This window comes from Microchirus variegatus, assembly GCF_963457635.1.
Source record: "Microchirus variegatus genome assembly, chromosome: 5".
Classification (NCBI taxonomy): Eukaryota; Metazoa; Chordata; class Actinopteri; order Pleuronectiformes; family Soleidae; genus Microchirus; species Microchirus variegatus.
Genome location: NC_139806.1, coordinates 21857633 through 21882100, shown reverse-complemented (window position 1 = coordinate 21882100; position 24468 = coordinate 21857633). Strand labels below are relative to the sequence as shown.

Below are 24468 nucleotides of genomic sequence, written 5' to 3'. Positions count from 1 at the left end.
AAAACCCCCACACACAGGGAGAATATGCAAACTCCACAAAGAAAGACCCAGAAACAGGAAGCGAACCAGCAACCTTCTTGCTGTGAGGCAACAGTGCTAGCCTCGCGTAGCCCGAATATTACATTATGTTCTGTAACACTTGATTGCTCTCTACATGTGATAACTGTTGACGATAACTCTGTACAAGAAGATGCTGTGTTGCAATGTTATATAGTCATAGTCATTGCGAAACATGCTGTGGCTTAGTGAGGAGATTAATGCACACAAACGCATGGACATGAGCGACTGTGCATTAGAGAAGATCCATGGAAACTGATCGTACTCAGGTCTAAGGAGTGCGTTTCCAAATCTCTGTGTAAAAGTTTGAAGAGTAGCCAGTAAGAAAAGACACTTCAGATTTTTCCATTTTTCAATGATGACATACAGTATTGGCCTCATATTGTATTACCTCACATCAAGCACATTGTTGATTACAGCCAGACTTGAAAATGTTATAATCCCACAGGTTTTTAGTTTTTCTTTTTTGATTTGTGAACCTTGGTAACAGAAAGGGTGACAGTTGGGAAATGTGCATAAATGATTGTTTCAGACATCAACTTTCCAGATGTTCTGCATGACCCCTGCCTTCAGGGATGTGATGTCATTTATTGTTTCTTTGCAAACTGTTTGCCTTGGCCAGAAACTTAAAACTTTCATGCACTTGGAACAATAGAGAGGCTCAAAAATGCCCCAAAAAGCAGATCTTTCAGCGACATGACTGCAGGAGTCAACAATTCCCAATTCTTATTATTGAAGCAGTGTATTTTCTTTAATAAGACAAATGGTTTCAGTTAAATTTCAGTGTCCTTAATTTCCAAGACTTTGAAAAACAAAAGTTATTGATTACTCTGCCTTATTTTCCAGATATAAAACTCGCTTTCGACCCACCTACAAGATTGGCTACAAGACATTCACTGAGTTAGAGTGGAGATGCTGTCCTGGTTACCAAGGTCTGGACTGTAAAGATTTAAAACCACCCACAGAACGACAAAGAGTGCAGGGAATACAACCTTACCTCCCAACAAATCCTGGATATACAACCAGACACACGCAGAGTGAGTCTCCATTATCTACCATGTGTTTGTCAGAATGACAGTGTATAAACACATTTTACTGATTACCAATAAACTACAAATGTATTAATTTAATAAAAAATAATAATGAATGAAATAATTTGTAATTGTAGGGCCAGAGCGGAGAGAGACAGGTCACCATGAGACAAGGCATGGAGGGCCAGATAAGGTTCATCTTCTTGAAGGTGAAGTTCAGCGCCTCTCTCAGACAGTCCTGGATCTTCAGTCTGCTCTGACAGGGTTGACTGCCAACCTCCGCACAGACCTGCAAGAAGACACTAAGAAGATGCTGGTTACACTCGTTAACAACATGCGTCCACCAGACAGCGCTATAACTGCAGGCACTGAGGAGAGTGCAGCAGTGATTGATGGTCATCAGGCTACCAGAAGTGGGCTTGCTGGAGATAAGGCCATAGAAAAAATTGTGGCGCGTTTGGATGATATAAGTATTGATCTGAAAAGTAAGGATGAAGCGTTGGAAGACCTGAGAGGAAGCATGACAAGTCATGAGGGGCAGATACGTGTCCTGATGGATGCCTCTCAGTCTCAGACTCCAGCCTTGGCGGATTTTGATGTCATACAGACCTATATTGATGGGAAATTTGACAAGCTGAAGAAGGAGCTAGATGAGAATGTGGAGGAACAGTTGACCAAGCTGCAAAGCTCATGCAGTGACAAGATCCAGACCTACCATAAGATCTGTGATGATAGCCACGACCAGATTTTGGTCACCCTGACCAAGCTGTTGGAATCTAAAGAGACTGACCTGAGAAAGGAGATCCGAGCATTACGTGTGGATATGGTGGCTGCAGATGGACCTGTAAGAACTCAAAGACAGACGGATCCAGCCAAAAAGGAAGAGCATCAGGGTGAGCACAAAGGTCTGTGGCGGGAGATTGATCGCATTGCAGAGGCTCACCGCATCCTGAATGTGCGCATTGACAATGAGCTGGCACACCTGTCTACGTCTCGGGAGGACAGTGACTTCAGCTTACAATTTGAGGAGCTGGAGGCACGTATGAATATCACAGAACAGAATGCAGAGACCCATTGTTTCTACATTGAAGAGAAGCTGACCCGTATGATTGTTGAGGAAGTGGCAACGCATCGACAGCTTGTGGATGAGCGTATGAACAACATGGAGGATCAGTTTACAAACATGCTGGTGGAAATGAGCAACAATTCATTCCCGGGGATGTTTGGTGACTCAATTGATTCCATCCAGACAGAGGTCAACAATAACAAGTTCCTTCTTCAAGGATTGGATGATAAGATCAGTGCTGTTGGAGAGTTGTGCTCTGCTGGATGCTCAGGCTCAGGGATTACTGTCAAAGAAGGAAGTTCATCATCAGCTACTCCAAAAGGCTTAGAAAACATTTTGAAGGACCTGGTCCGCTATAGGAATGACTTGGATGTTCTTCACACAAATGTCAGTGCCAACATGGACAAGATCAAGCAACTGGAGAAAAACATTGAAAATCCTTCAGTTGGAAAAGAAAGAGTTTCTCAGAAAATGGACGACTTCCAGAAAGGACTAATTAATTTACAAGACAATGTGCTTGGTCTGTCTGGTGCTGTTACAGGGTTAAGCGACTCCTTGAGCAAATACCACCAGGACATGTCCAAAATAAACTCCACATGCTGTTATGCAGAGCAGAGTCACCTTGGTCGTCCAGCACAGGAAAACTGGGCATCGGTCATTGCAGTGCCCAGTAGTCATGCAGATGACACCAAAGCTCAGATAGAAGAGCTGAGGAACATGCTTCATACACTCAGTGAACAGGTCACGTCTGAACTCAGCCAGTGTACACAGAACACTGACGGCATGGCTTCTGTGGACAGACGAGTGACTAGACTTGAAAAAGTGTGCGGAAGGTTAGATGGGGTTTCTGCCAACATCAGAGAGCTGAAAGATGGCCTTGAAAAACACGTCGGTGGTCTGCGGGACGGTGTCACCAGGATCAATGTAACCTGTGGAAATCATGGCACAGACATAATCGCACTGCGGAATTCCCTGCAGAAGTTCCAGGCACAGCTGTCTGAGATCGCCAAACATGTTTTGAAAGACGTCACTGCCAAAGAGCCAGGTGAGTAGATGGTTTGGTGATACATCATTGGCTGTCTGTGCGATATGAAAATCACGAATCATGATCTATTGGTCTTTTAGTGAGATAACGCGAGATCATATGCATTAATATTTCCATTTGACACACAGCAGAATGACCTTTGGATCCATATTAAATAGCTTTGTCATTATAGGAATTGAAATTTGATGTTGAGACTCTTATCAGGTTAGGAAGCATCAAGCTTAAAGCGAGAGGGGAAGGGGTATGATAAAGTTATTTCTACGGAAAATCTGGATTTTATGCCTAGGACATTCATGTTGTATTAGAAATAGTAGAATAGAACAGTTATAGCAGACTGCACACATCAACTAGCACTTTGAGCTTCTTTGTGTGTTTGAAGTTATACTTCGTCGAGATTTTAATTTTATACAAACTATGGCAAAAACGTATTTAATAGTCCATCGGCTAGATCGTCTTCAGTGGATTCCCATAATGCCACACTCCAGCAGTGAAATGCACTCAGAAGAAATGAGATAAAGATAAGCTAACTAAATACACAATCTCTATTCAGCTTCCATCATCGCTTTCAATTCATCATGTCTGATTAACATCTGTGTAAACACAAACTCTTCCTGAAGATAATCCCTTATATAATGCATTCTGCTTGCGTGGTTTACATGGAGGTTTGGAAGGAAAGACCAAATCCAATGAATGGCCACAGGGTATTTCCCTGAGTGGGAGGACACAAGTTCACAGGGCCTGCTTTGCTTGCCTTGAGTGTGTCATTCAATATATCCCTGCTCCAAGACGCAGAGGCCCACATTGGAAACTGCCTGTGACATGTGAGATTCATGTTGTCCTAAGAATTCCCCCATTTTTTTTAATGTGAATAATGGGACTAAATGTTACATTTTTTACATGCCAAGCTCAGTTTATATTCCAGTCTGGAGCCCCCTCCCCTAACTACTCCTCATAATTTACTTGCTCTGTTTCATGTCTCATTGCTCCCTTATGTAAATGTCAGAACACCCTGCAAACTGTTGTCTTGCCCACTCCCTTTATGAACACTTGTGTGAGGTCTTCTTTCTTGCACCATGATCAAGCTTTTTTTTTTTTTGTTTACTGAAACCACATAAGTGCAACCTCAATACCCAGTCTCCCAGCGCACACACAAACACGCAGTCTCATACACAATACACCTCCCACCCTCGTCTCTTTCTCCTAAACACGTACACATACCAACCTCCAGAGATTCCCGTAGGGTGACCTCAGCCTGATGTGCGCAGTCTGGTCCTCATTACGGGCCCTGACTCACTGCTGGAGCCAGTCTTGATGGAGAGGGGAGAAGCAGACCTCCACACCCAAGACCAGATGCTTTGACTACCCTCAGCTGTGATGTCATAGCTGGGGCCCCATCACTGGTGCCTCCCTTTCTTAAACCACCATCCAAAACAATAGTGTGATAGGGAGCTGAGGAGGGATGGAAGGTGGACGGATTAAGTGTTACGGGGTTTGTTTTCTATTTCCATTTCCGCATTAGCCAAATATGGCTGGTTATTTCCAAACTGTGATATTCAATTTCATTACCGTACATGGAACACTACACTGCACTTCAGCCCAGCATTAAATCAGAGAGGACTGTGCGTGCTCCAGCATGATTGTGAAGCATGTTTGCCAAGGAGCTCACATTATTATTGTTGTTTAAACAGTGTAATATCTGTCTTCTATAGTGATTTAAAAACATAGAGTGACATGCTGGTAAATACACAACACTCTTATGTCTGTACAACAAGTATGAAGTGATTACCAGCTGTCGTTAAGTAAGCATAAGACTGGGAACACAGGTGGGCTGAAGTTCACTATAGCTGTGTTTCTACTGAGTGGCACAGTTCCATTTGGTACAGTACGGTCCATATTTTTAAGTGTTTCTATTAGGAATAGTACCAAAACAACCCAACCATTCCATTTTGGCACCCTTACCTTGGGGTACCTGAGTAAAATGGTATGGTATGGTCCGACAGTCAGCTGATTGGGCGTCAGAAAAGCGCAACTCCCTTGCGACCGGTGTTTCTTCAGTGCCTACAGTCTCATACAAATCTTGATGTCTTGTTGAGACAAACAGCCACAACCGCGCAGGACAAAATGTCCTCAGTTGTGTTGCAACTGTTGCCCTATTTAAACTATCTCTAGTGTTTTGCCGCTGTCGATTGTTCCTCTGTCCCATCATCGACTCTATTAGATGGCACAGAATACGGAATTGCGTTGACATTAAACCTGCATTTATTGTAACTGATGAGGAAGAGGAGACAGGCTCTGTGTGTTTAACAAGCAGAGTGTAGGTACATTGTGAACCCATTTATCTATTTATGTACAGTGGTTTGCAAAAGTTTGGGCACCCCTGTACATTTTCATGATTTTCCTTTATAAATTATTGGTTGTTTGGATAATAATTTTCAGTTAGGAGACAAACACAGTGATATTTGAGAAGTGAAATGAAGTTTATATGATTTACAGAAAGTGTGCAAGAATTATTCAAACAAAATTAGGCATGTGCATACATTTAGACACCCTTGTCATTTAGAAGCTGTTATTTCTGCAAAAGGAGGATGCACATGCCTAATTTGCACATGCAGACACATACACGCAAGGAAAAAGGTGCACAATCGTTTTTTTCTTTCTTTTTTGTTTTTTGCCTTAGCACAATGAGCATCACCTGCAACACTTCTGTAGCTATGATTGAAAGCTTCTTGCCCCACCACCCGATGACCTATGAACTCGCACAGTGCCGTGAACGATGATTGGTCAGGGTCATACTTGTTGTCAGCCCCCAGAACAAGACATGGAAAGGATATGTACCCCTGTGATTGATACTCTGACATGATGACCATCAGGAAAAGACAAAAATATGATGTAGTCTAACCCTGGCATAAGATTGAGGTTATGTCTTGTGTGTAGGCAGTCAGTACATGTACTCAGACCTTACACATTCAGTATAATTTTTGCACCTCGCCTTTTGTATGGATTTAACAAACAAGGTATAATGTGTGAATTCATTACCTCTGGAAAGGCCAGACATTTCTGGTCTTAAATGTCTATAACTTGTAATTAAATACAGGGTTCATACCCCTTTTTCAAGTTCAAATTTAAGCAGTTTCAAGGTCAGTTTTTCCAGCACCTCCCAGCTGTGTTAAATTAGATATTTACCATGCAAATGTATTCAAACTGGATATTATTAGATAATAAATTAGAAGGATGCTAAAAACAACCAAAATCATATTTTTTAATAGTCACAGTCACTCATGCGAGGATCACTTTTCAATTAGAAATGTTATATCCCTGGTAGATGTGAGTGTGAACGGTTGCGTCTCTGTAAGTTAAGGGTTGACCTGTCCATGGTGCGGACACGCAGCCGCCTTCTCTCGTGTACAGGATAAAGTGGAAGACAATGAGTGAGAGTGTCTAACTCTGGATAACCTAACAATACTCAGAAAAAGGGATTTGCGAAAAGATAGATTTACACTGTCCAATAGTAACAAAATACACCTCCAAATCTTGACTAAATAAATTTTGACAGTAACTTCTTGGAGTGTCTGCTGGCTGTGTTGCAACTGGACCTAGTCAACAAATACTTTGGCACACATCTCCAAGAGTGTATGGCTGCAGACCTGAGCCTCCCGTTTCAAGCCATGAATCCACGCCCCCCAAAGAAAAACAATTTTCAAAATAAAAGCTTGCGTCGGGAACCGCTCGTCTGTTGCCATAAACATAAAATGACACTGGTAAATTGTATAAAATGTATAATTCAACATCAGATTTATGCGCCACACTTTAACCTGCCTGGATATGCCTCAGTAAAGGCCAAAGTGTGTGGCTGCAGTCTGGAGCCTCTCGTCTCGTGCCAGCTTGCTTATTTTATAATTTTCAATATAAAAGCTTGCGTCCGGTATTGTTAATAATTGTGTTTTAACCTAAGGGTAAAGTAATCATGTTAATACTTATTATACGTATACTAATACTTATAAACTTTATTGGTTAGTTTCAACTTTCAACAAGTTTAATGGTAGTTTTAATTATTATTATTTTTTTTATGAATTAGTTGTTTTGTGTGTAAAATATCGTCAGCGTTACACTGATGCCGTTTCGAATGGCTAAGGAATCGAATGTTTTCCTCAAATAAACTAATATATATATAAAACTATATAGTCCAGAAATCTGCACACTATATGGACATAAAAAAACACGTTACTTTAAGAGGTAACAAGCTCCCAAAATTACCTGTGACTCCATCATCCTTCGTGGACTATTTAACTTCTTCTTCCTTTTCTTTTGGTTGTAACTATTGCTTAGGTTGGTGTAATACCGCCACCTAACGGTAAATCCCCCTGAGATTTAAATCTAATTCATGAATTGTGTTTTGGACTACGTGTGCCTGCTGTACACGCCCAGGCCTGAGACGGGAGGGCTCGCGACGGGAGGCTCCAGGCTTCAGCCTTACCCGTCTCCACATCTCACAGTAAATGAGATCAATTTTTACTACTACATTTTGCTACTTTAAACAGCTTTAACAAACATACAAAGTGTTATTTGTTCCATTTTAAAGGTGCACTACTATAGGCTCAGCTCAGCTAAGTTAGCCAGTGACTGGTGATAGCTTCCTCTTTACCATAATGAGCGTGGTTTCAATCCAACCCTTGGCAAGAAAGCCAGTATGCATAGTTCCCAAACTGTGCCCACATGCATCTTAAATCTCATGAGAAAGGAAGTCGAGCTATGTGGTTGAGGATTTTATGTTTTCCTCAAGTTTTTGGAGAGAGAGAAATTGTCTAAATACAGATATAAATGTCCACAAAAAATCCCAGTCCTGTGGGTGTGGTGGTGGTTGTTGAGAGCCTACTGAAATGTTTCCTCTCCGCATCTGAGCTCATATTCTCCACACAACATTACAGGAAGATTAACCGAATAGCTTTGCCCTTACTCAATACGAGTGCTGAATGGAATTGTGTGACTTCAGCTGCAGAATGCTGGCATTGCTTTGCCCTCAGCAGCTGCTCCAGTGGTGTTTCACTACAACCACGCTAACAACGTGTATGCATTTGTCTGCTGTCTTCATTCCTAGCAGGAGACTATTATGCAGCGCTGACACTGCTGTAGTCCTGTGCTGATGCATTCTGTTAATTTGAAGTTACAAAAGAGTTTTTTTTCTAATGACTTGACTGCTTAATGGTTTTAGAAAATGTAGAAATATAGAAAAAAGGGCTTGAAAAAGCTTTTTCAGACAGTGACTAATCAGCTTTCTTTTGCCGGATTTTCTCATTTGATTCTCAAAATGTTTTTTCCCTCCTCCTCCTTTTCTTGGAGGTGATCCCAGTTCAGCTCAAATCACTTATTCCCTCCTCCTCCTCATTCTCTCTGTCTTATCTCTGAATTGCTCTCTCTTTACTCCCTCATTGCGCTCTCCTTCTGTTCACTCTTTTGCCTTCCAAATTGTCCTTCCAAAAATGCCAGAGGACTTGTCTTTCTCCTCCTCCTTCTCCTCCTCCTCCTCCCTGTCATGTTAGTATCGACAGAGCAGACCACCAGAAACGACACACACACACACACACACACACACACACACACACACACACACACACACACACACACACACACACACACACACACACACACACAAGCAGTTTTATTAAAGCAGGGATAAAATGGATGCTTTGATTCCACGGATCAATGCTTTGCAGTTGATCATCTTGACTGGTATTGGAGAGACAGGAAGTAAGATTAATTGTCTGCTGTGACGGGGGAATACACGGGAAAACAAGACATCAAAGGACTTTTTGAAGTCAAAGTGGGAAAGTAAGGAAAATTGTATTCAACAGTGCCACACACACACACACACACACACTCGCTGTAAATATTGAGTGAGCCCCCAGAATTTTGAGGGGGCGTGTGGACTGCAACAGCATCCCGAGAGACCTCTGTGAAGCTGTGAGCTGAGGTGTTTCCACCACTGATCGAGTAAAAACCATCTGTAAGTCTTCAGGGGAGAATGGAGCCAGTTACACAATGGGAGTTCCCGAGGTCTGCCATGGAGAGCACATTTTAAAAAACCTCCCCTCATTAATACCACTGCGTGGAGAACGTACAGTATGTCTGATTCAGCGTGAGTGATGCATCGTTGCGTGTAAGCCCCACACCCTGATCTGTGCCCCTGACAACATTTTCCATCGCGTGATCAGCTCATCTGCCGTGATATTCCTTAAAGCTTGCGCACACTGAAAACTCACTTACTGTCAGTGTCACCCGAAATTTGTTGGAAGCCCCAGTGACTCAAGCATTCGCCCCCCCCCCCCGTAGTCTCTCAATCTGTTTGCAAGCAATAACATCTGGTTCTGGTGAGTGTATTGGTTGCACCAGCACTCTTGTGTGTGTGTGGGTGTGTGTGTGTGTGTGTGTGTGTTCTTGTAGTTGCGGCATACCGAGGACCAGTGAGGGTTTTTAACCAACAAAGTGAGGTCATTTTTACGGAGTGAGGACATTTTGGCCGGTCCTCACTTTGTTTTCATTGATATCACTTCCTTAGGTAGGTTGCTATAACATGCTATACTCAATTTGTAAAAAAAATTCAAATTTTGGACGTTTTTGTCAAATGTTGGACCAAGATTTTTTGTCAAACATTTTTTCCAAAATTTTTTCACATTTTTTTCAAATTTTGTCAAACATTTTTTTCAAATTTTTTGTCAAACATTTTTTTCAAATTTTTTGTCAAACATTTTTTTCAAATTTTTTGTCAAACATTTTTTTCAAATTTTTTGTCAAACATTTTTTTCAAATTTTGTCAAACTTTTTTCAAATTTTGTCAAACTTTTTTCAAATTTTGTCAAACTTTTTTTTCAAATTTTTTGTCAAACTTTTTTTAAATTTTGTCACAGTTTTGTTCAAATCTTTGTCAAACATTTTTTTCAAATTTTTTGTCAAACTTTTTTTTCAAATTTTTTGTCAAACATTTTTTTCAAATTTTTTGTCAAACATTTTTTTCAAATTATGTCAAACATTTTCTTCAAATTTTGGACCAAACATTTTCTTCAAATTTTGAACCAATTTATTTTTTTATTTTTTTGTCAAACATTTTTTTTCAAATTTTGGACGACATAGTATAGTATGCCGTTTTTGTCAAATTTTGGACCAAAAATAATAATAATAAAAAAAATAAAAAAAATAAAAGTTTTCCAGCCCTTTTTGCTCTTGGGCTCCACCTGCAGACATGTTATGGTACTGCAACCAGTAGTTCTTTGTAGATGTCATTCATGAAGTAGATATTTGAAATTGTGTTGATTTATAAAGTGGAAATGCTGGTCCTCACTTTGTCAGCACTTTTACCTGGTCCTCAGTATGCAGCAAGTACAAGAATGTGTGTGTGTGTGTGTGTGTGTGTGTGTGTGTGTGTGTGTGTTTTCAGCTCTGTGGTTACCCCCTTAGTGAGACTATAGTAGTGAGACACAGGCTCATGGGAAATATGCACTCAGGCAACTGGCATCCTGACGGAGGCACTGGGAGGAAATGAAGAAGAGATTTCTGATTATCGAAGTACAGCATGATTGCTGGGTTTAATTTGTTTTTGATTATACATGTGGTTTCTGAGTAGCTTGATGTATCACTTGCAGTAAGAAGGGAGACTTTGGTTGGTAATGTTTTATTTAATAAGAACAAAGTGTCTAATTGCTTCCATGATCCAGAGTAACAGGAAGACTCTAATGTAATTTCATTAGTTTCAGTTGGTTTTGAATTGATTAGGCTGCCGTGAGTGCTCTTGGTGATGGCACAACTTATGATAATTAGTAATTGTTTAGTTCCAACCAAGAATAGTGTGAATGTTTGCTTTTGATACCAGATACAACAAATAGCTTCAATTAACACTGGGTATTGGGCAGGATCAACAAAACAGGAATTAGTAAAAAAAATTCTCTCATTATTATCGACCAGGTAACGTTTCAGGTTTAACTCCTTTTCCAGACAAAGAGAAATGCAGCATTTCTGCCTAAAAACAAATTTTTACTACTACATTTTGCTATTTTCCCCTCATTGGGTTTCACACTTTATACTTGTTTTTACAGTATTATATTTGAAAGAAATGGTTCTATTTGTTCAGTATTTTTGGTTTATTTATTCATATCTAGTTTAGATTAACATTAATTCAAATTATTATTTAGTTGAGATTATTAGTTTTCATGATTTATTTTAGATTTTTGGCTGTAAGGGAGAGTCATGTGACATGGTATGTGCACAAAATGGCTCTGTCCTGCTTTTCTCTATTACTGACCAGGTAATAACACGTTTTCCTGGGCGAATGAACTGGTATGTAGCCATTTCTTTTAGTACTTAATGTTTGTTCTAGTCACCGTGGAGATGGTGACTGTCAGCTAAATACAACACTGATGTAAAACCAAAATTCAAGTTCAAAATGTGTTGCCTTTCTCATGGAGGATGTGACAATTTGAGTGTTTGCTTGCTATTCATCTTTGCATTTCAGTTGGCTTATTGCTACACTGCTTGCAAAGCACATGTGAAAAGTAAACATCAGGTTTGAGGTGACCAGATGTTACTGTCCCCAGAAATGTTTTTCTTTTTCCAAAGTCATTGACAGATGATTATAGTGTCTGGTGTATTGGTCTCAGAATGTTACAGAACTATTCAAATGAGTCATGTTCAACGTCCAAGAGTTTTAATCCAGATGTGAATGGAGAAAAGGTTGGACTTATTTGTATGGGTAGCTCTTATTATTATTCAGCCTGCACCATACTATCATAGTGCAGTAGTTACCATTGTCAGAATAGTATAGTCTGAGGTGACGGTGATGGACGCCAAGTTTTGTGTTGGGAGTGACATGAGTGTGCAGAATCAGGAATGAGCACATTAGTGTGACAGCGCAGCTGAGGGAGGCGAGATTGAAGAGTATTGACACATCCTAAGATGACATGCAGAGTGCGTTGGGAGGAGAATGTTGAGAAACTTCTCTTAAGCTCTTGTCATTTTCTCATGTTGAGCAAAGCTGCTTTCAGAAAAGTTACATGGGTGTGCAGGGAGGGAACATAAAAGAGACAGACAACAAACATCTGCCATGGCAACCCCTAATTTGGAGCAGCTATTAACAGAAGAAGTTACCATTGTCCAAATACATATAACAGCATGCAAGCCATCTTTTATCTATTTATCTCTACTAAAATAAGATGTTTATCGTCAAACTATAAAAGCCCCTCTTTTGTGATTTCAGAAATCTGAATCATCTCCACAGCCTCCTTTTACTGTTTTCCTATACTGTTTACCGTATGTTCATACTGAGCACGATTAAAATACATGCAAAGTCGATGTAGAGTCTACGTCGCTACGTCACATGTAACATGATCACAAAATGATCCAACAGCAGGGTACGAGGTTAACACGGTTCATAGCCCTGCACTAAATCAGCACTCTTGTTTCCGCTGCATCCACAGCTGATTCAGGCAACAAGGCAGATTTTATAATGTGCTAATTGGATTTGTCTAAATTTACTTACTTTTTTTTTTTTTTTGCTGTATTTTAACTTATTTAAACTCACTTTCTAACCTAGTTTTAAAGGTCCCATATTATGCAAAATCAACTTTTTAATCATTTAAATTTGGGACTCTGGAGGCCCTATCAGTCGACAAAGTGTGAACAAATATGAGTTTTTGTGGTCCTCCTCAGTCTAAGTACAGCAACATGCTATGTTGACTTCCGCACTCATTGGGATGTCACAATGCGCTAAATTCCTGGAATTGTTGTCTCGCTAAGCTCAGTAAAACACATGACAGTGCTGGTGATGGCAACAGTATTCGAAAACCGGAAGTCCGCAAAAAGTTCTATTCTTGGCTCCACAGTGCAGCACAGAGTTCTACACAAACAGCCTCAGAGGATTTATCTGTCCAGTGGATACATGTTATATATGACGGCAATGTGCCTGCTAGAGCCTGCAAATTATCACTTTTTCAAATGCTAACTGTTAGCTCCCAGTAGCCTCTGTGGCTGATGTCATTTCCTGTCCCCTTTTTTTTTAAGATGGACCTAAAGAGATACTACTAAACAGAGCGTTCTGAACAGGGCTGTTTTGGCAGGGTGATTGAACTGCTGTGGTGCTTCATCCTTATGGTATTTAAAGCATGTCACAGACATGTTCATCAGGACACCAGGGAACTAGTTTAACTTGGAGAAATAAGATATAATATGACTCATTTAAAGTTAAGCAAAAAATAATCAAGCATATCAGCTCTACACGACTGATTCCCAAGTATTTATTTGCGGTGTTTAGATCGAGTGTCACTCAGTAACATTCCGGCACTGCACACAGGAAGTGATTTGTTTCAGGTCAAAACAGACAGAGGCAATAACAACATTGTGCTAGAAAAGTGAAACGGCTGTAAACAGGTTGGAGTATGTCTGAAAACACAAAATGACTGTCTTCCCATCAGCAGCTTGATGGGATAAATTGTTCTATTTCCCCACCCACCCCTGCACTCCTGCTGTATACACACAAACGCTCCCTCAGAGCCTGTTCTTAGACGAAGGATGCAGCAAATGAAAACCGCCACATCACTACTGTTTATGAAACAGAAGCAGAACAATAACATTATCATCAACAACAACAACAAAATCACCAAAAGTTACTGAGTGCAGCTTTAATATTCTCTATAATAGCTTCTCTACATTTGTTGTTGTTAGTATTCTTTGAGAACTTTGCCAAAGAGCTGATCATTCAGAGCCAAAACAGACGGTAAAAGCATTTGCAATAAGTGGAAATGTTCTTAATGGAAGTGTCTCTGCCTAAATGGCACTGCTGTAATCCTGTGAAACGGGCTCCAGTTATGCCCACTCTCAACCACAAGGTTGAAATATGTGTCCAAAGCAAAAAAAAGAAAGAAAAACAAGCCATTGAATCCCTTCACTGAATCTTAAATACAGCGTGACACAAATCTGTATGACACCTGGTTGTCAACCAGGTTTTTATTCATCCCTTCGACAGCGTGCCTGTATGCTGACCTAAGGCTCTGGGGACGCCTGTGGCCTCAGGGGGTCTGGCAGGCAGCCAGTTTCCGTTCACATGGTTCTCATTGCCGACGACTCACACCTCCTGCCTGCTTTGCTTTTATGAAGGGGAAATAATGGTGGTGGAGCAGAGCAAGGCGGGTCATATCATCAGGATACAAGTTGTTAAGCAGATTTCACAGGAGGAGGAGGGGATATTGTCAAATCTAAGAGAGGAAGTGGGCTTCTGTAAACAAAAACTATTTGTGCAGTTAGAGATGACGCATTCTCAATGACCTCTAACTGGTAAGATGGTAAGAGGTGAAAGAAAGCTTTATTTGACTGATGTTTAAACCTGTTTATGTGGTTAGAGAATTAATGATACATAATCTCACCACTCTCTTTCTTTTCTATTTGACTTTTCTAGGAATGACCTTAAGGCCAGACAGGCCGGCCTCTTTGCCAGACACAACTCAGACCAGAACTAGAATAAAACAAATCCAGATCCCTATAATTATCCCACCGCCGCCATCCAGCCCCAGGCAGCCGTACAATCCCAGCAAACCAGCGCTGCCCAGCACGCACACAATCAAGATTGGCTCACCGATGCAGCCGTCCAGCCCGCAGCAGCCAGGTCAACCCACTCTGCCCCTGGTTCCCATGAGGCCGGTGGTGGAGACCGGCGAGGCGGGACCTCCAGGTTACGTCCGCAGGGTGACTGTGCGCAGAGGATCTGAGCACTCGTCCAGCGTGCCATTCACAGGATTTGCTGGAGCACCAGGTGAGTTATGTTTATAGTGACCTTCACTGTTCCACACTACATTCCCTCTGCAGCTGAACACACTCTACTTTGGATGTTTTTTTAAAAGGACGTATTTATCTGTTATCATCCGTCTGTGCGAGAACTAAACCCTGCAGCTTCATGGCACAAAACTGAAATTGGCAAAGCTTAAAATTATAGCCTGCAAATTACAGTGAAAATACCAACAACAGTTAGAAGGACGTCTGTTTTGATTGTCAGATGGATCCTACAGATGGTTCCAGAACTGTAATACTGCCATAGCATTTTGTTTTTATACATTCACTTTTCATAGACATTCTTCAATTTGTTCATCTTTACATTTTCAAATTACTGTTCTGCAACTGCATGTTTTCTCTGGATGTAATCATAAATGTGGGATATCTGAAAGATGTACCTATACATAGCAAGTATAGTTCACAAGGAGTTAAAAAGTCCAACTTCTACATAGATAGTGTTATTAGTTATATTTTTGTCTTTTCATTGTACATGTTAACCACCTCACCCAGTCTTTTACAAAGTGACCTGTGTTTCATTCATCCATATCCTGTATGTAAGATTCCCCATCACTTGCATACAGTCTTGTATAAAGTACCTAAAAGAGATACTTGAGTAAAAGTACTTTTACCAGAAAATGACTTCTAGATGGTAGAAGGTAGATTTAAAAAATATTACTTGAGTGTAGTATGACATTTACTATATTTAAGTATCGAAAGTCATTCTAATATAAAAAATACTTCAGTTTTAGAGGTAAACGTATTCAAAATGTGAGGAGTTGGAATTGAGTGATGATATCTCAGTGGTAGAGCGAGCAAGGGCAAGAAACTTAACCCCACGTTGCTTCTGACGGCAGTGCCAGCAGTGTGTGAATGAGTATGAAAGATGTCTGATAGAAGATGCGCTGCACGAACGTGTGAGTGAATGGGTGAATGACAAAACTGTTGTGTAAAGCAGATTTGAATGGTCATCAAGATTTAAAGGACCCATATAATGCAAAATCAACTTTTGAATCATTTAAATCCTGATATTTGGGACTCTGGAGGTCCTATCATTCGGCAAAGTGTGAAAAAAGATGACTCACTCATGTTTTTGTGGTCCTCCTCGGTCTAAGTACAGGAGATGAAACAAGTGGTGTTGACTTTCGCGCTCACTGGGACGTCACAATGCGCTAAATTCCTGGAATTGTTGTCTCGCGGAGCTCCGCTTTCTCTGTAAAACAGGTGAGAGTGCTGGCGAGGGCCGCGAAAATTCTATTCTTGGCTCCACAGTGCAGCACAGAGTCCTACACAAACTTCCAGCCTCAGAGGATTTATCTGTCCAGTAGATACATGTTATATATGACGGCAATGTGCCTGCTAGAGCCTGCAAATGACTTGGTTAACTTGGTTAACTTGGTTAACTTGGAGAAATAGGGTATTGAGACCTTTAAAAGAGCGCTGTATAAATACAGACCATTTATTGGCTCATAACAAATTGGAGTAAAAGTAAAAGTTGCAAGAAATATGAATAAAGTACAGATATGTGAATAATTTAGTACTTAAGTACAATAACTATGTATTTGTACTTCATTACATTACGACACTTCTTGAATATCGTCTATGATGGCCAACCATTGCTTGTGATTTTGAGTGTTCACCTTCAGTCAGTCTGTGATTCTTTTCTTTCCCACAAGGAGGATCTTGACCAAACATTAGTCTCTTGTGTACAGTTCCCTTCATATATCCCAATTATAGTACAAGACACGTTTTGTAGCCCATTCACATAGAACAGAATGTATCGCCGACGACAGGATTTGGCATACGTACTACTCATTACCGTAACTCCTAGATCGAAAATAGAAAATTAAAAACTATAGACTGGCGATCTGTCCAGGGTGTGACCCCCGCCTTTCACCCTATGTATGCTGAGATTGGCACAGCAAACCCTGCGATGGAGGATAAAGAGGTAGAAGACGGATGGATGGATATATGGATGGAAATAGCCCATATACTTGTCATTACGGTAGCCCTCTGGACTTCCTCGGAACGACTGTCCAATCGCAGACAAGATTTACCACCGCACATTTGTGACTTCAGCTTATTCCTAAAAGGTTGAATAACTGCCAGATATCGAAAAAGTGAAAGTTGCCTTGGAAATCGGAAAAGAAAGGAGCAGAAGCACTCACTCGTTTAACATTTTTTGACAATATCACAGCCATTAAATCAATATAAATCCAGACAGCATCAACAACTTGCTGGTCATAAGAGGGTTAAACTATTTCCCTAACTTCACACAGGAAGTGATTTGTTTAAGATCAAGGCAGTGAAGTATGACTGCAAACGCAAAGTAATAAAAATAAACGATGCTTGTCCCCACCCACTCCTGCCCTTCTGCTGTATACAAACTGTCCATCAGTCAGGTCTGATAGTATTGCTCGACAATATTAATACTTCATATGTGCAAGATCATTTCTCAAAGACATATTTTCTTTCATACAATAAATATGTTTAAATAAATTAATAATCTAATCTTTTAAATAATCTCAGTAATGTTTCCCCTATTGTGTGTGTCCTCTTACCTAGAAATGCAATGACTGCAAATCAATTATACTAATATGAATCGTAATGATCTTTATTTATGGAGCATGTCTCAAAACAAATTTACAAAGTGCTTCGAGGTAAAAGACATAAAATAGATAAAAACCCAACAATAAAACAATATAAAAACACTGACAATCATAAAAAATTGAAGCTCTCTTCCTGTTAGTTATTAGTCAAGGATATTAAAGAGAAACTGTCCTATCCAGGAATAATATGTGCTGAATAAAAACACTGTCTAATTACAGTGTGTATGAATGAATCTATCATCACTGCAGTTACAGCAAGCGGAATTTATGACATGACAGTTTGTTTGGCACTGAGCTGTGCCAGCGTTGCCACATGTGTTTATAAAGTCATTTCAGATAATCATGTTGTCATCTGAACGAGTCAGGAACAACAACATTTGGAGCGGAGCCTGTGTTTGTTTTGTTCTTTTCAGCCTTTTTCACACATGGAAACCATAGCGAGGGATTCATTGCCTTTGTTTTTCAGGATTTTTTTGTAATCAACACAAGCATTCTGCTGAAAAAATGCCTTTAAACAGGCTCCAGCTCAGACTGGATGAATAGGACGACAGATAGTCCTGGATTTATTCTGTTCTGGGTTTAATTATCTGCACCACATATATTGTTGGATGATTGAGGGAAAACAACAAACAAGAAAATAGGCTTTGCTGTAGTATTGCTGCAGGGTATTAGAGACCTTATTGTGCTGTTAATGTTCATTGATGTTGGAGGACTGTATGTTACTCATTCATTCATAAAAAAAACATCAGGTCTTGGTGCACAGCAGACTCTCCCAAAGTTAAGGCCCCTAAAAATGTAACTTTCTAAGCTAACACCCAGATTCTAACATCAACATGAACACAGCACAACAGTGAAGTAAACAAGAGTCCATTACTAAATTAATCTGCAACTATTTTGATAATTGGTTTTAGTGTTTGTTTTTTTGTCTGATTTTTCAGCTTTTTAAATGTGAATACTTTCTGGTTTCTTTGCTCCATAAAACAAAGAAACCGTTCAAACAGAAAATATTTTATTTTGTCCACAAACCAGAATTATTCAGACATTTCCCGATTAATTGAGAAAATAATAATTAATTAATGGAGTACCAAACTAATCGTTAGTTGCAGCCCGAATCGCATCAACATTGTCCAGAATAATTGTGACCCTATAGTGTTGTTTAAATTATAAACAACACTATAGGGTCACAATTATAGTTGATATCAACTTATAACATTTGAAGTGAGACATCATATTTATTATCATGCATATATTTATTGAGACTTAATTTATTAAATGTATCCATGAACTCAGTAAACAGAATCATTTTTGTTTGAGGTCCACTTGTGATACCACTAAGGCCCACCAGTGGGCCGCAGCCCACACTTTGGGAAACACTGATGTAGAGTCATTACAGTTTTTTTTTTACAGTTGGTTTGGCTCATTACTTGAAACAGAAATTACATTCTAAAAACTCTAAGATCGTTTGGCAAAACAGTTTTACAGTTCAGCACAACACATACATAGTTCACTTGCAAAAGCTCATATCTTTCCCAGAACTGTTCACTCATGCTTCAAAACTGAATTAATTTCCCATATAAATAGTCAGTGTCACCAAAATGCAAAAGATCCTTCTCAATTGGTTTGGCTCATTTCTCGAACCAGACCGGACGTTCAACCAGTGACGTGCGGTGAGCTCTAGGGTAGGGTAGGCAGGTAGTCACGGACCAAGACGTACACACACTAAATTAGTATTTCAGTGTGTGTGTGTGTGTGTGTGTGTGTGTGTTCTTGTACTTGCGGCATACTGAGGACCAGTGAGGGTTTTTAACCAACAAAGTGAGGTAATTTTAACGGAGTGAGGACATTTTGGCCGGTCCTCACTTTGTTTTCATTGAAATCACTTCCTTAGGTTGCTATAACATGCTATACTCAATTTGTCAAAAAATTTTATTTTGGACGACTTTTTCTCAAATTTTGGACCAAATTTTTTTTGTTTTGTTTTGGACCAAATTTTTTTTTTTTTTCAAATTTAGGAACAAATTTTTTTTTCCAAATTTTTTTTGCACATTTTTTTTGCAAATTTTTTTTTCAACCTTTGGACAACATAGTATAGAATGACGTTTTTGTAAAATTTTGGACCAAAAATTTTGGGTCACATTTTTTTCTCAAATTTTGGACGACATAGTATAGAAGGACGTTTTTGTCAAATGTTGGACCAAATATTTTGGGTCAAATTTTTTTTTTTTAATTTTGGGTAAACATTTTTTTTCCAATTTTGGGTAAAAAAAAAAATTTAAATTTTGGGTAAAAAATTTTTTTTAAATTTTGGGTCAATTTTCTTTTTCAAATTTTGGGTCAAAATTTTTTTTTTAATTTTGGGTCAAATTTTTTTTTCAAATTTTGGAAGACAGTATAGTATGACGTTTTTGTCAAATTTTGGACCGACATTTTTTTGTCAAGTACTTTTTAAAATTTTGGTCGACATAGTATAGTATGACGTTTTTGTAAAATGTTGGACCAAAAATTTAAAAAATAAAATAAAATCGAAAAAGTTTTCCAGCCCTTTTTGCTCTGGGGCTCCACCTGCAGACATTTTATGGTACTGCAACCAGTAGTTCTTTGTAGATGTCATTCATGAAGTAGATTTGTAATTGTGTTGATTTATAAAGTGGAAATGCTGGTCCTCAGTATGCAGCAAGTACAAGAATGTGTGTGTGTGTGTTAAAGAGAGGGAGGGAGGTAGAAAGAGTGCGTTAAATCTTGCTTATTTCATTTGAAGATGAAGTCCATGCGCTGTTCCTTCTTCACAAAGTTGTTGATGACAGAGTTATAAAAGTCTCCTGACTTGGCCTTCAGTTTACAGAGTCTACAGAGTTTACAGTTGCTCTGTCCTTTTTCTTATACCACTCCTTTTGAAAAGTACGTATCATTTTCTGTCCCTTCCTTTGGAGAAGCTCCGGTAGCTCAGGCGAGAGGGCGTGACGGTGTGTTGACAATTCACGAAAAGCAATGTGAACGTAAATGCAGCACAAACACATTTTAACTATACGGGAAACTGACTGCGCAAACAGTCCCATTCGCGCCGATGAGACAGAAAGGCAGAGGAGGTCTGTGCCTTTGCTCTGTAATAGAATGCTATGGTGAATGGCTTGTGCAGCCGCTGCCTGACCAGAAAACAGTGCTGTTGAGTCACTTTTATTAGACTATGAAAATCACCAAATGCGGACACATTCAAACCAGGAGTAAAATTACTGAAATTAAAAAAAAAAAAAATCAAACCTTGCATGAACTCAACCTCAAATTTTCCCTGACAGCCTAGGGTAGGCACTGCCTACCCTGACTGCACGTCACTGCTTTTGACAAAATAGCCTTGATGGTTCAGCTCAACACCATGGTTCACCTGCAGAAGCTCATATCTCTCCCAAAACAGTTCACTCAGGTGTCAAAACCAAATTTCTTTCTCATATAAATAGTCAGTCCCCACAAAACCCATTGTCCCTTTGGCATTGTGTCTGCAAGTCAAAATGTTTAAATGTTTTGTCACTATGGCAGAGGACCATTGAAATATCCCTCATGTCCACCTCTCAGTCTTAGCCCAGTCCTTCATTGACAATGGTTACTGTACTAGTTTTTTTTGTCTAGCTAACAGAATACAATTGTGTAGAATACTGATTTTTTTTTTTTTTTAGGATTCTATGGTAAGAGTACCCTCCAAGGTTTGACATCACACATTGCACTCATACTGCCAAGGAAATTGTAACCATTTATATTCACAGATATAATCTAACTTCCATACATCAGAGTTAAAAAAAAGTCAAAGAAAATGTATACAGCACAATATACTGTAATATAAACACATAAACATAAAACAAGGACAATGATGCCTACAGTGCTGTAAATAAAGCTGAGATTCAAAACAAAACATTTCTTGAGGAAATCTGTCCTCCCCCTCACCCTCCTGGCCATCCACACTCTGCTGTCTGTCTGGCCACAGATTCTCGTCCATATCACAGCGTATATTCTCCCTTGTGATACAATGAGGGAAGAAACAGCGTGCATGTCGCAACGATCCCCTACACACTGATCTCCTGTAATATCATCACATGCAGCGTCCATTGCATGGAGCAGGGACCTCTGATTTTGAGCATGATGCTCATACACTTTCTACCGCCAAGCAGAAAAAAAACTCCTCGATAGGATTGAGGAAAGGAGAGTAAGGTGGTAGGAACACCATGACCATCCTTGGATGAGTAGTGAACCAGGCCCTGATGAGCGGGGACCATGGAGGAAATTTACATTGTCCCACACAAGTGCATACTTTGGTAGGTGAGGCCCTAGCAGACACCTCTCATTTTCAGGGATCAAATCAGAATGAAGGTGGTCCAAGAAAATGAGGAGCTTCTGTGTAATTGAGGTCAAGGTCCGGTGAAAATAGAACTTGGCTAACAAAGGAGGAGTTTCACACATCTTAGATGACAGATCAGATATTGTGTGTCAATTATGAATAATGTATCAAAATTTGTTCCAAGAGATTCATATAAAGTATTCATGGTATTGACTAATTATGACAATTGAACAGACTATTGTGCAAGTGATGACTTACACAATGAAATGATGCAGAGAACAACCATTAGACTGAGAATCGACAATCAGTTCAGATCAACAAGATCTATTCACTTGGAAACTGTGCTAAATGTGTAGGCTAACTGTGCCAACTGTGTGCTAACTGTACCTAATCTGTACTAAGACAATTGCAATTTGATGAAACGAATGAGAAATGCAATTCTGTTGTGGACAATTGCGAAGTGGTTTTGAGATTTGTCCATGTTGTTTTTGAGAATGTCATTTCTGTTTCAAGAAATGAGCCAAACCAATGGAGAAAAACTGTAATACATGTATTTCCATTAATCCTTTAAAACGTTAACGATTATGTTTGTCTGCATCATCTTTGTTTCTTGAGTTTGTGGCTTTTTTGTGGAACCTGGTTGACTTGAACTGAACTGTAAATCTCTGAATGTGCTCACAGGTTTAAGAAACTGCAAAAAGAAGAAGGTACTTAGAGCATAACTAAACCCACTCTTCTGAAGCTAACTGCACCTAATAACTGATCAAGAAAAAAAGGCCAAGAAGTGGGCTGAGAGCTGGGTGAGGGAGCGTGTGGAGTAGTGTGGGGGTGTGGTCTGATAGTGAAAACCTGACATCAAGTTTATAAAAGAGGAGGAACCTGGGACAACAAGTATTGTGCTGATTAGAGAAGGTGATAAAAGGGTGTACAAGTGTTGAGAGAGCAGAGTAATGCTGTGTTCCCACAAAAAAGGCGCAGAATCACTGCATTTATCTACAACCACAACAGCATCATCCATTCTTTGCTGACTGATTTTCCACGCTCTCTCCTTTTAGTTTTTGTCCTCATACATATAAGCAACTCCAGGTGTCCACACAGAAATACAGAGAATCTCACCACTGATTGGTTATCGCATCAACACACGAATTCTGCACCGAAGTTGAAGTAGCACATTTCACGCCGTTAGTACATTTTGCACCGCGTGGCCTGGCTAATGGGAAATTCATGTCTACTCACATCTGTGGATTGTCTTGTATGTAAACTCGCCGTAAAACAAAGTTCAGTGAAATAGCTGAAGTTTGACCAGAGAGGCAGTAGATTCATCGATATTTATCAGAACCATGTACGATTTCAATAGTAAACTGTGAAGATTTTCCCCTGGATCGGTAAACAACATTACGAGATAATCATATATCCACTGGTTTACACCTGATAAAGTGGTTTAGGGGTTTTAGTTCCACTTAGATAAAACTGAAATGATGCCATCTAGAATATAATCTGTCTTTGGGGAAATACCCTCAGTGTATTGTACCATTATGTTCAGATGGAAAACCAAACAACTGCCTCTGGCAAACCTGTCTCTTCACACAATTACGACCTGATGTGTTTCTCATCTGTCTCTTTGGCAGGCTACCCTCCTCTGCAGCCGGTGTCTTTCAAGCCCCAACCAAGCAGCCACAGAGGTATTGTAGCAGTTCATTACTGACTCACATTGCATACATCTGAAGGTTTAGGCATTCCACCACAACAATGTAAAACACAAAAAAAAATGAAAAAGCTGTGAATAATTTGCAGCTTTAGAGTTTGAGCGAGGGACAACTGGATTTGTTTAGTGAGAGGAGATGTGGGCGGACAGTGGAAGTGTGGGCACAAAGCAGAGAGTTTTTTTTCCCCGGACAGCAAAGAAAACATCTCATTTAGCCATGAAAGACATTGCACTTTTTAAAATGGATAGCATCTGCGGTTAAATTTACACATAACGAGGCTCATGAATGAAGCAGCTATAAATACAGAGGTGTCATCTCTTCAGCTCACAGCCTTGACAGTGGGGAATTAACTATTTCCTTATTTGTACCTTGTAGTTCCTATAGCAGCAAAGGTGCCATGGAATCCTTGGCATCAAGTTCCAGTTGAATCACCAGGTAACAACTCATCTCTCTGTGTGTCTCGTACACCTGGAACTGCATGGAAAAAACAATAGAAGCAGTATCAATACAAAGAATATGAAGAATTGTGCTCTGTATTTCTGTAAAGTGAGACACTGACATTTTTCTCTGGCTCCAGTGTCAGTCGACAGCAGTGCCTTCGCAGATCCGTTCTCCTTCTCCGCTGGCCTCACACTCCAGCCCTTCTCTGGAGATTTTGGAGTCATTCGCTTCAACAGGGTTCTCGTCAACGATGGGAGCCACTACAATCCCCACACAGGTTACACAACATTTAATATATACGTTTAAAAGTCACAGTGATGCTGTACAGTATATAGACTTACCCAGTATGATGTGCCATTTAAATTACAACCACGAGACTGCAGGGGC

General features: G+C 39.8%; 1 protein-coding gene across 1 annotated transcript in view; it reads left to right on the top strand.

Annotated features, from left to right (window-relative positions):
• emilin2a (elastin microfibril interfacer 2a) overlaps nt 1–24468 on the top strand; it is a gene marked incomplete at its 5' end in the record, with an annotated part of 30589 nt that overhangs the window by 4568 nt on the left and 1553 nt on the right. Inside the window, 6 exons of the mRNA XM_083890156.1 lie at nt 904–1094; nt 1226–3199; nt 14634–14987; nt 23563–23616; nt 24016–24075; nt 24218–24358. Coding sequence (XP_083746282.1) covers nt 904–1094; nt 1226–3199; nt 14634–14987; nt 23563–23616; nt 24016–24075; nt 24218–24358 — 2774 coding nt within the window. The remainder of the gene's footprint in view (nt 1–903; nt 1095–1225; nt 3200–14633; nt 14988–23562; nt 23617–24015; nt 24076–24217; nt 24359–24468) is intronic.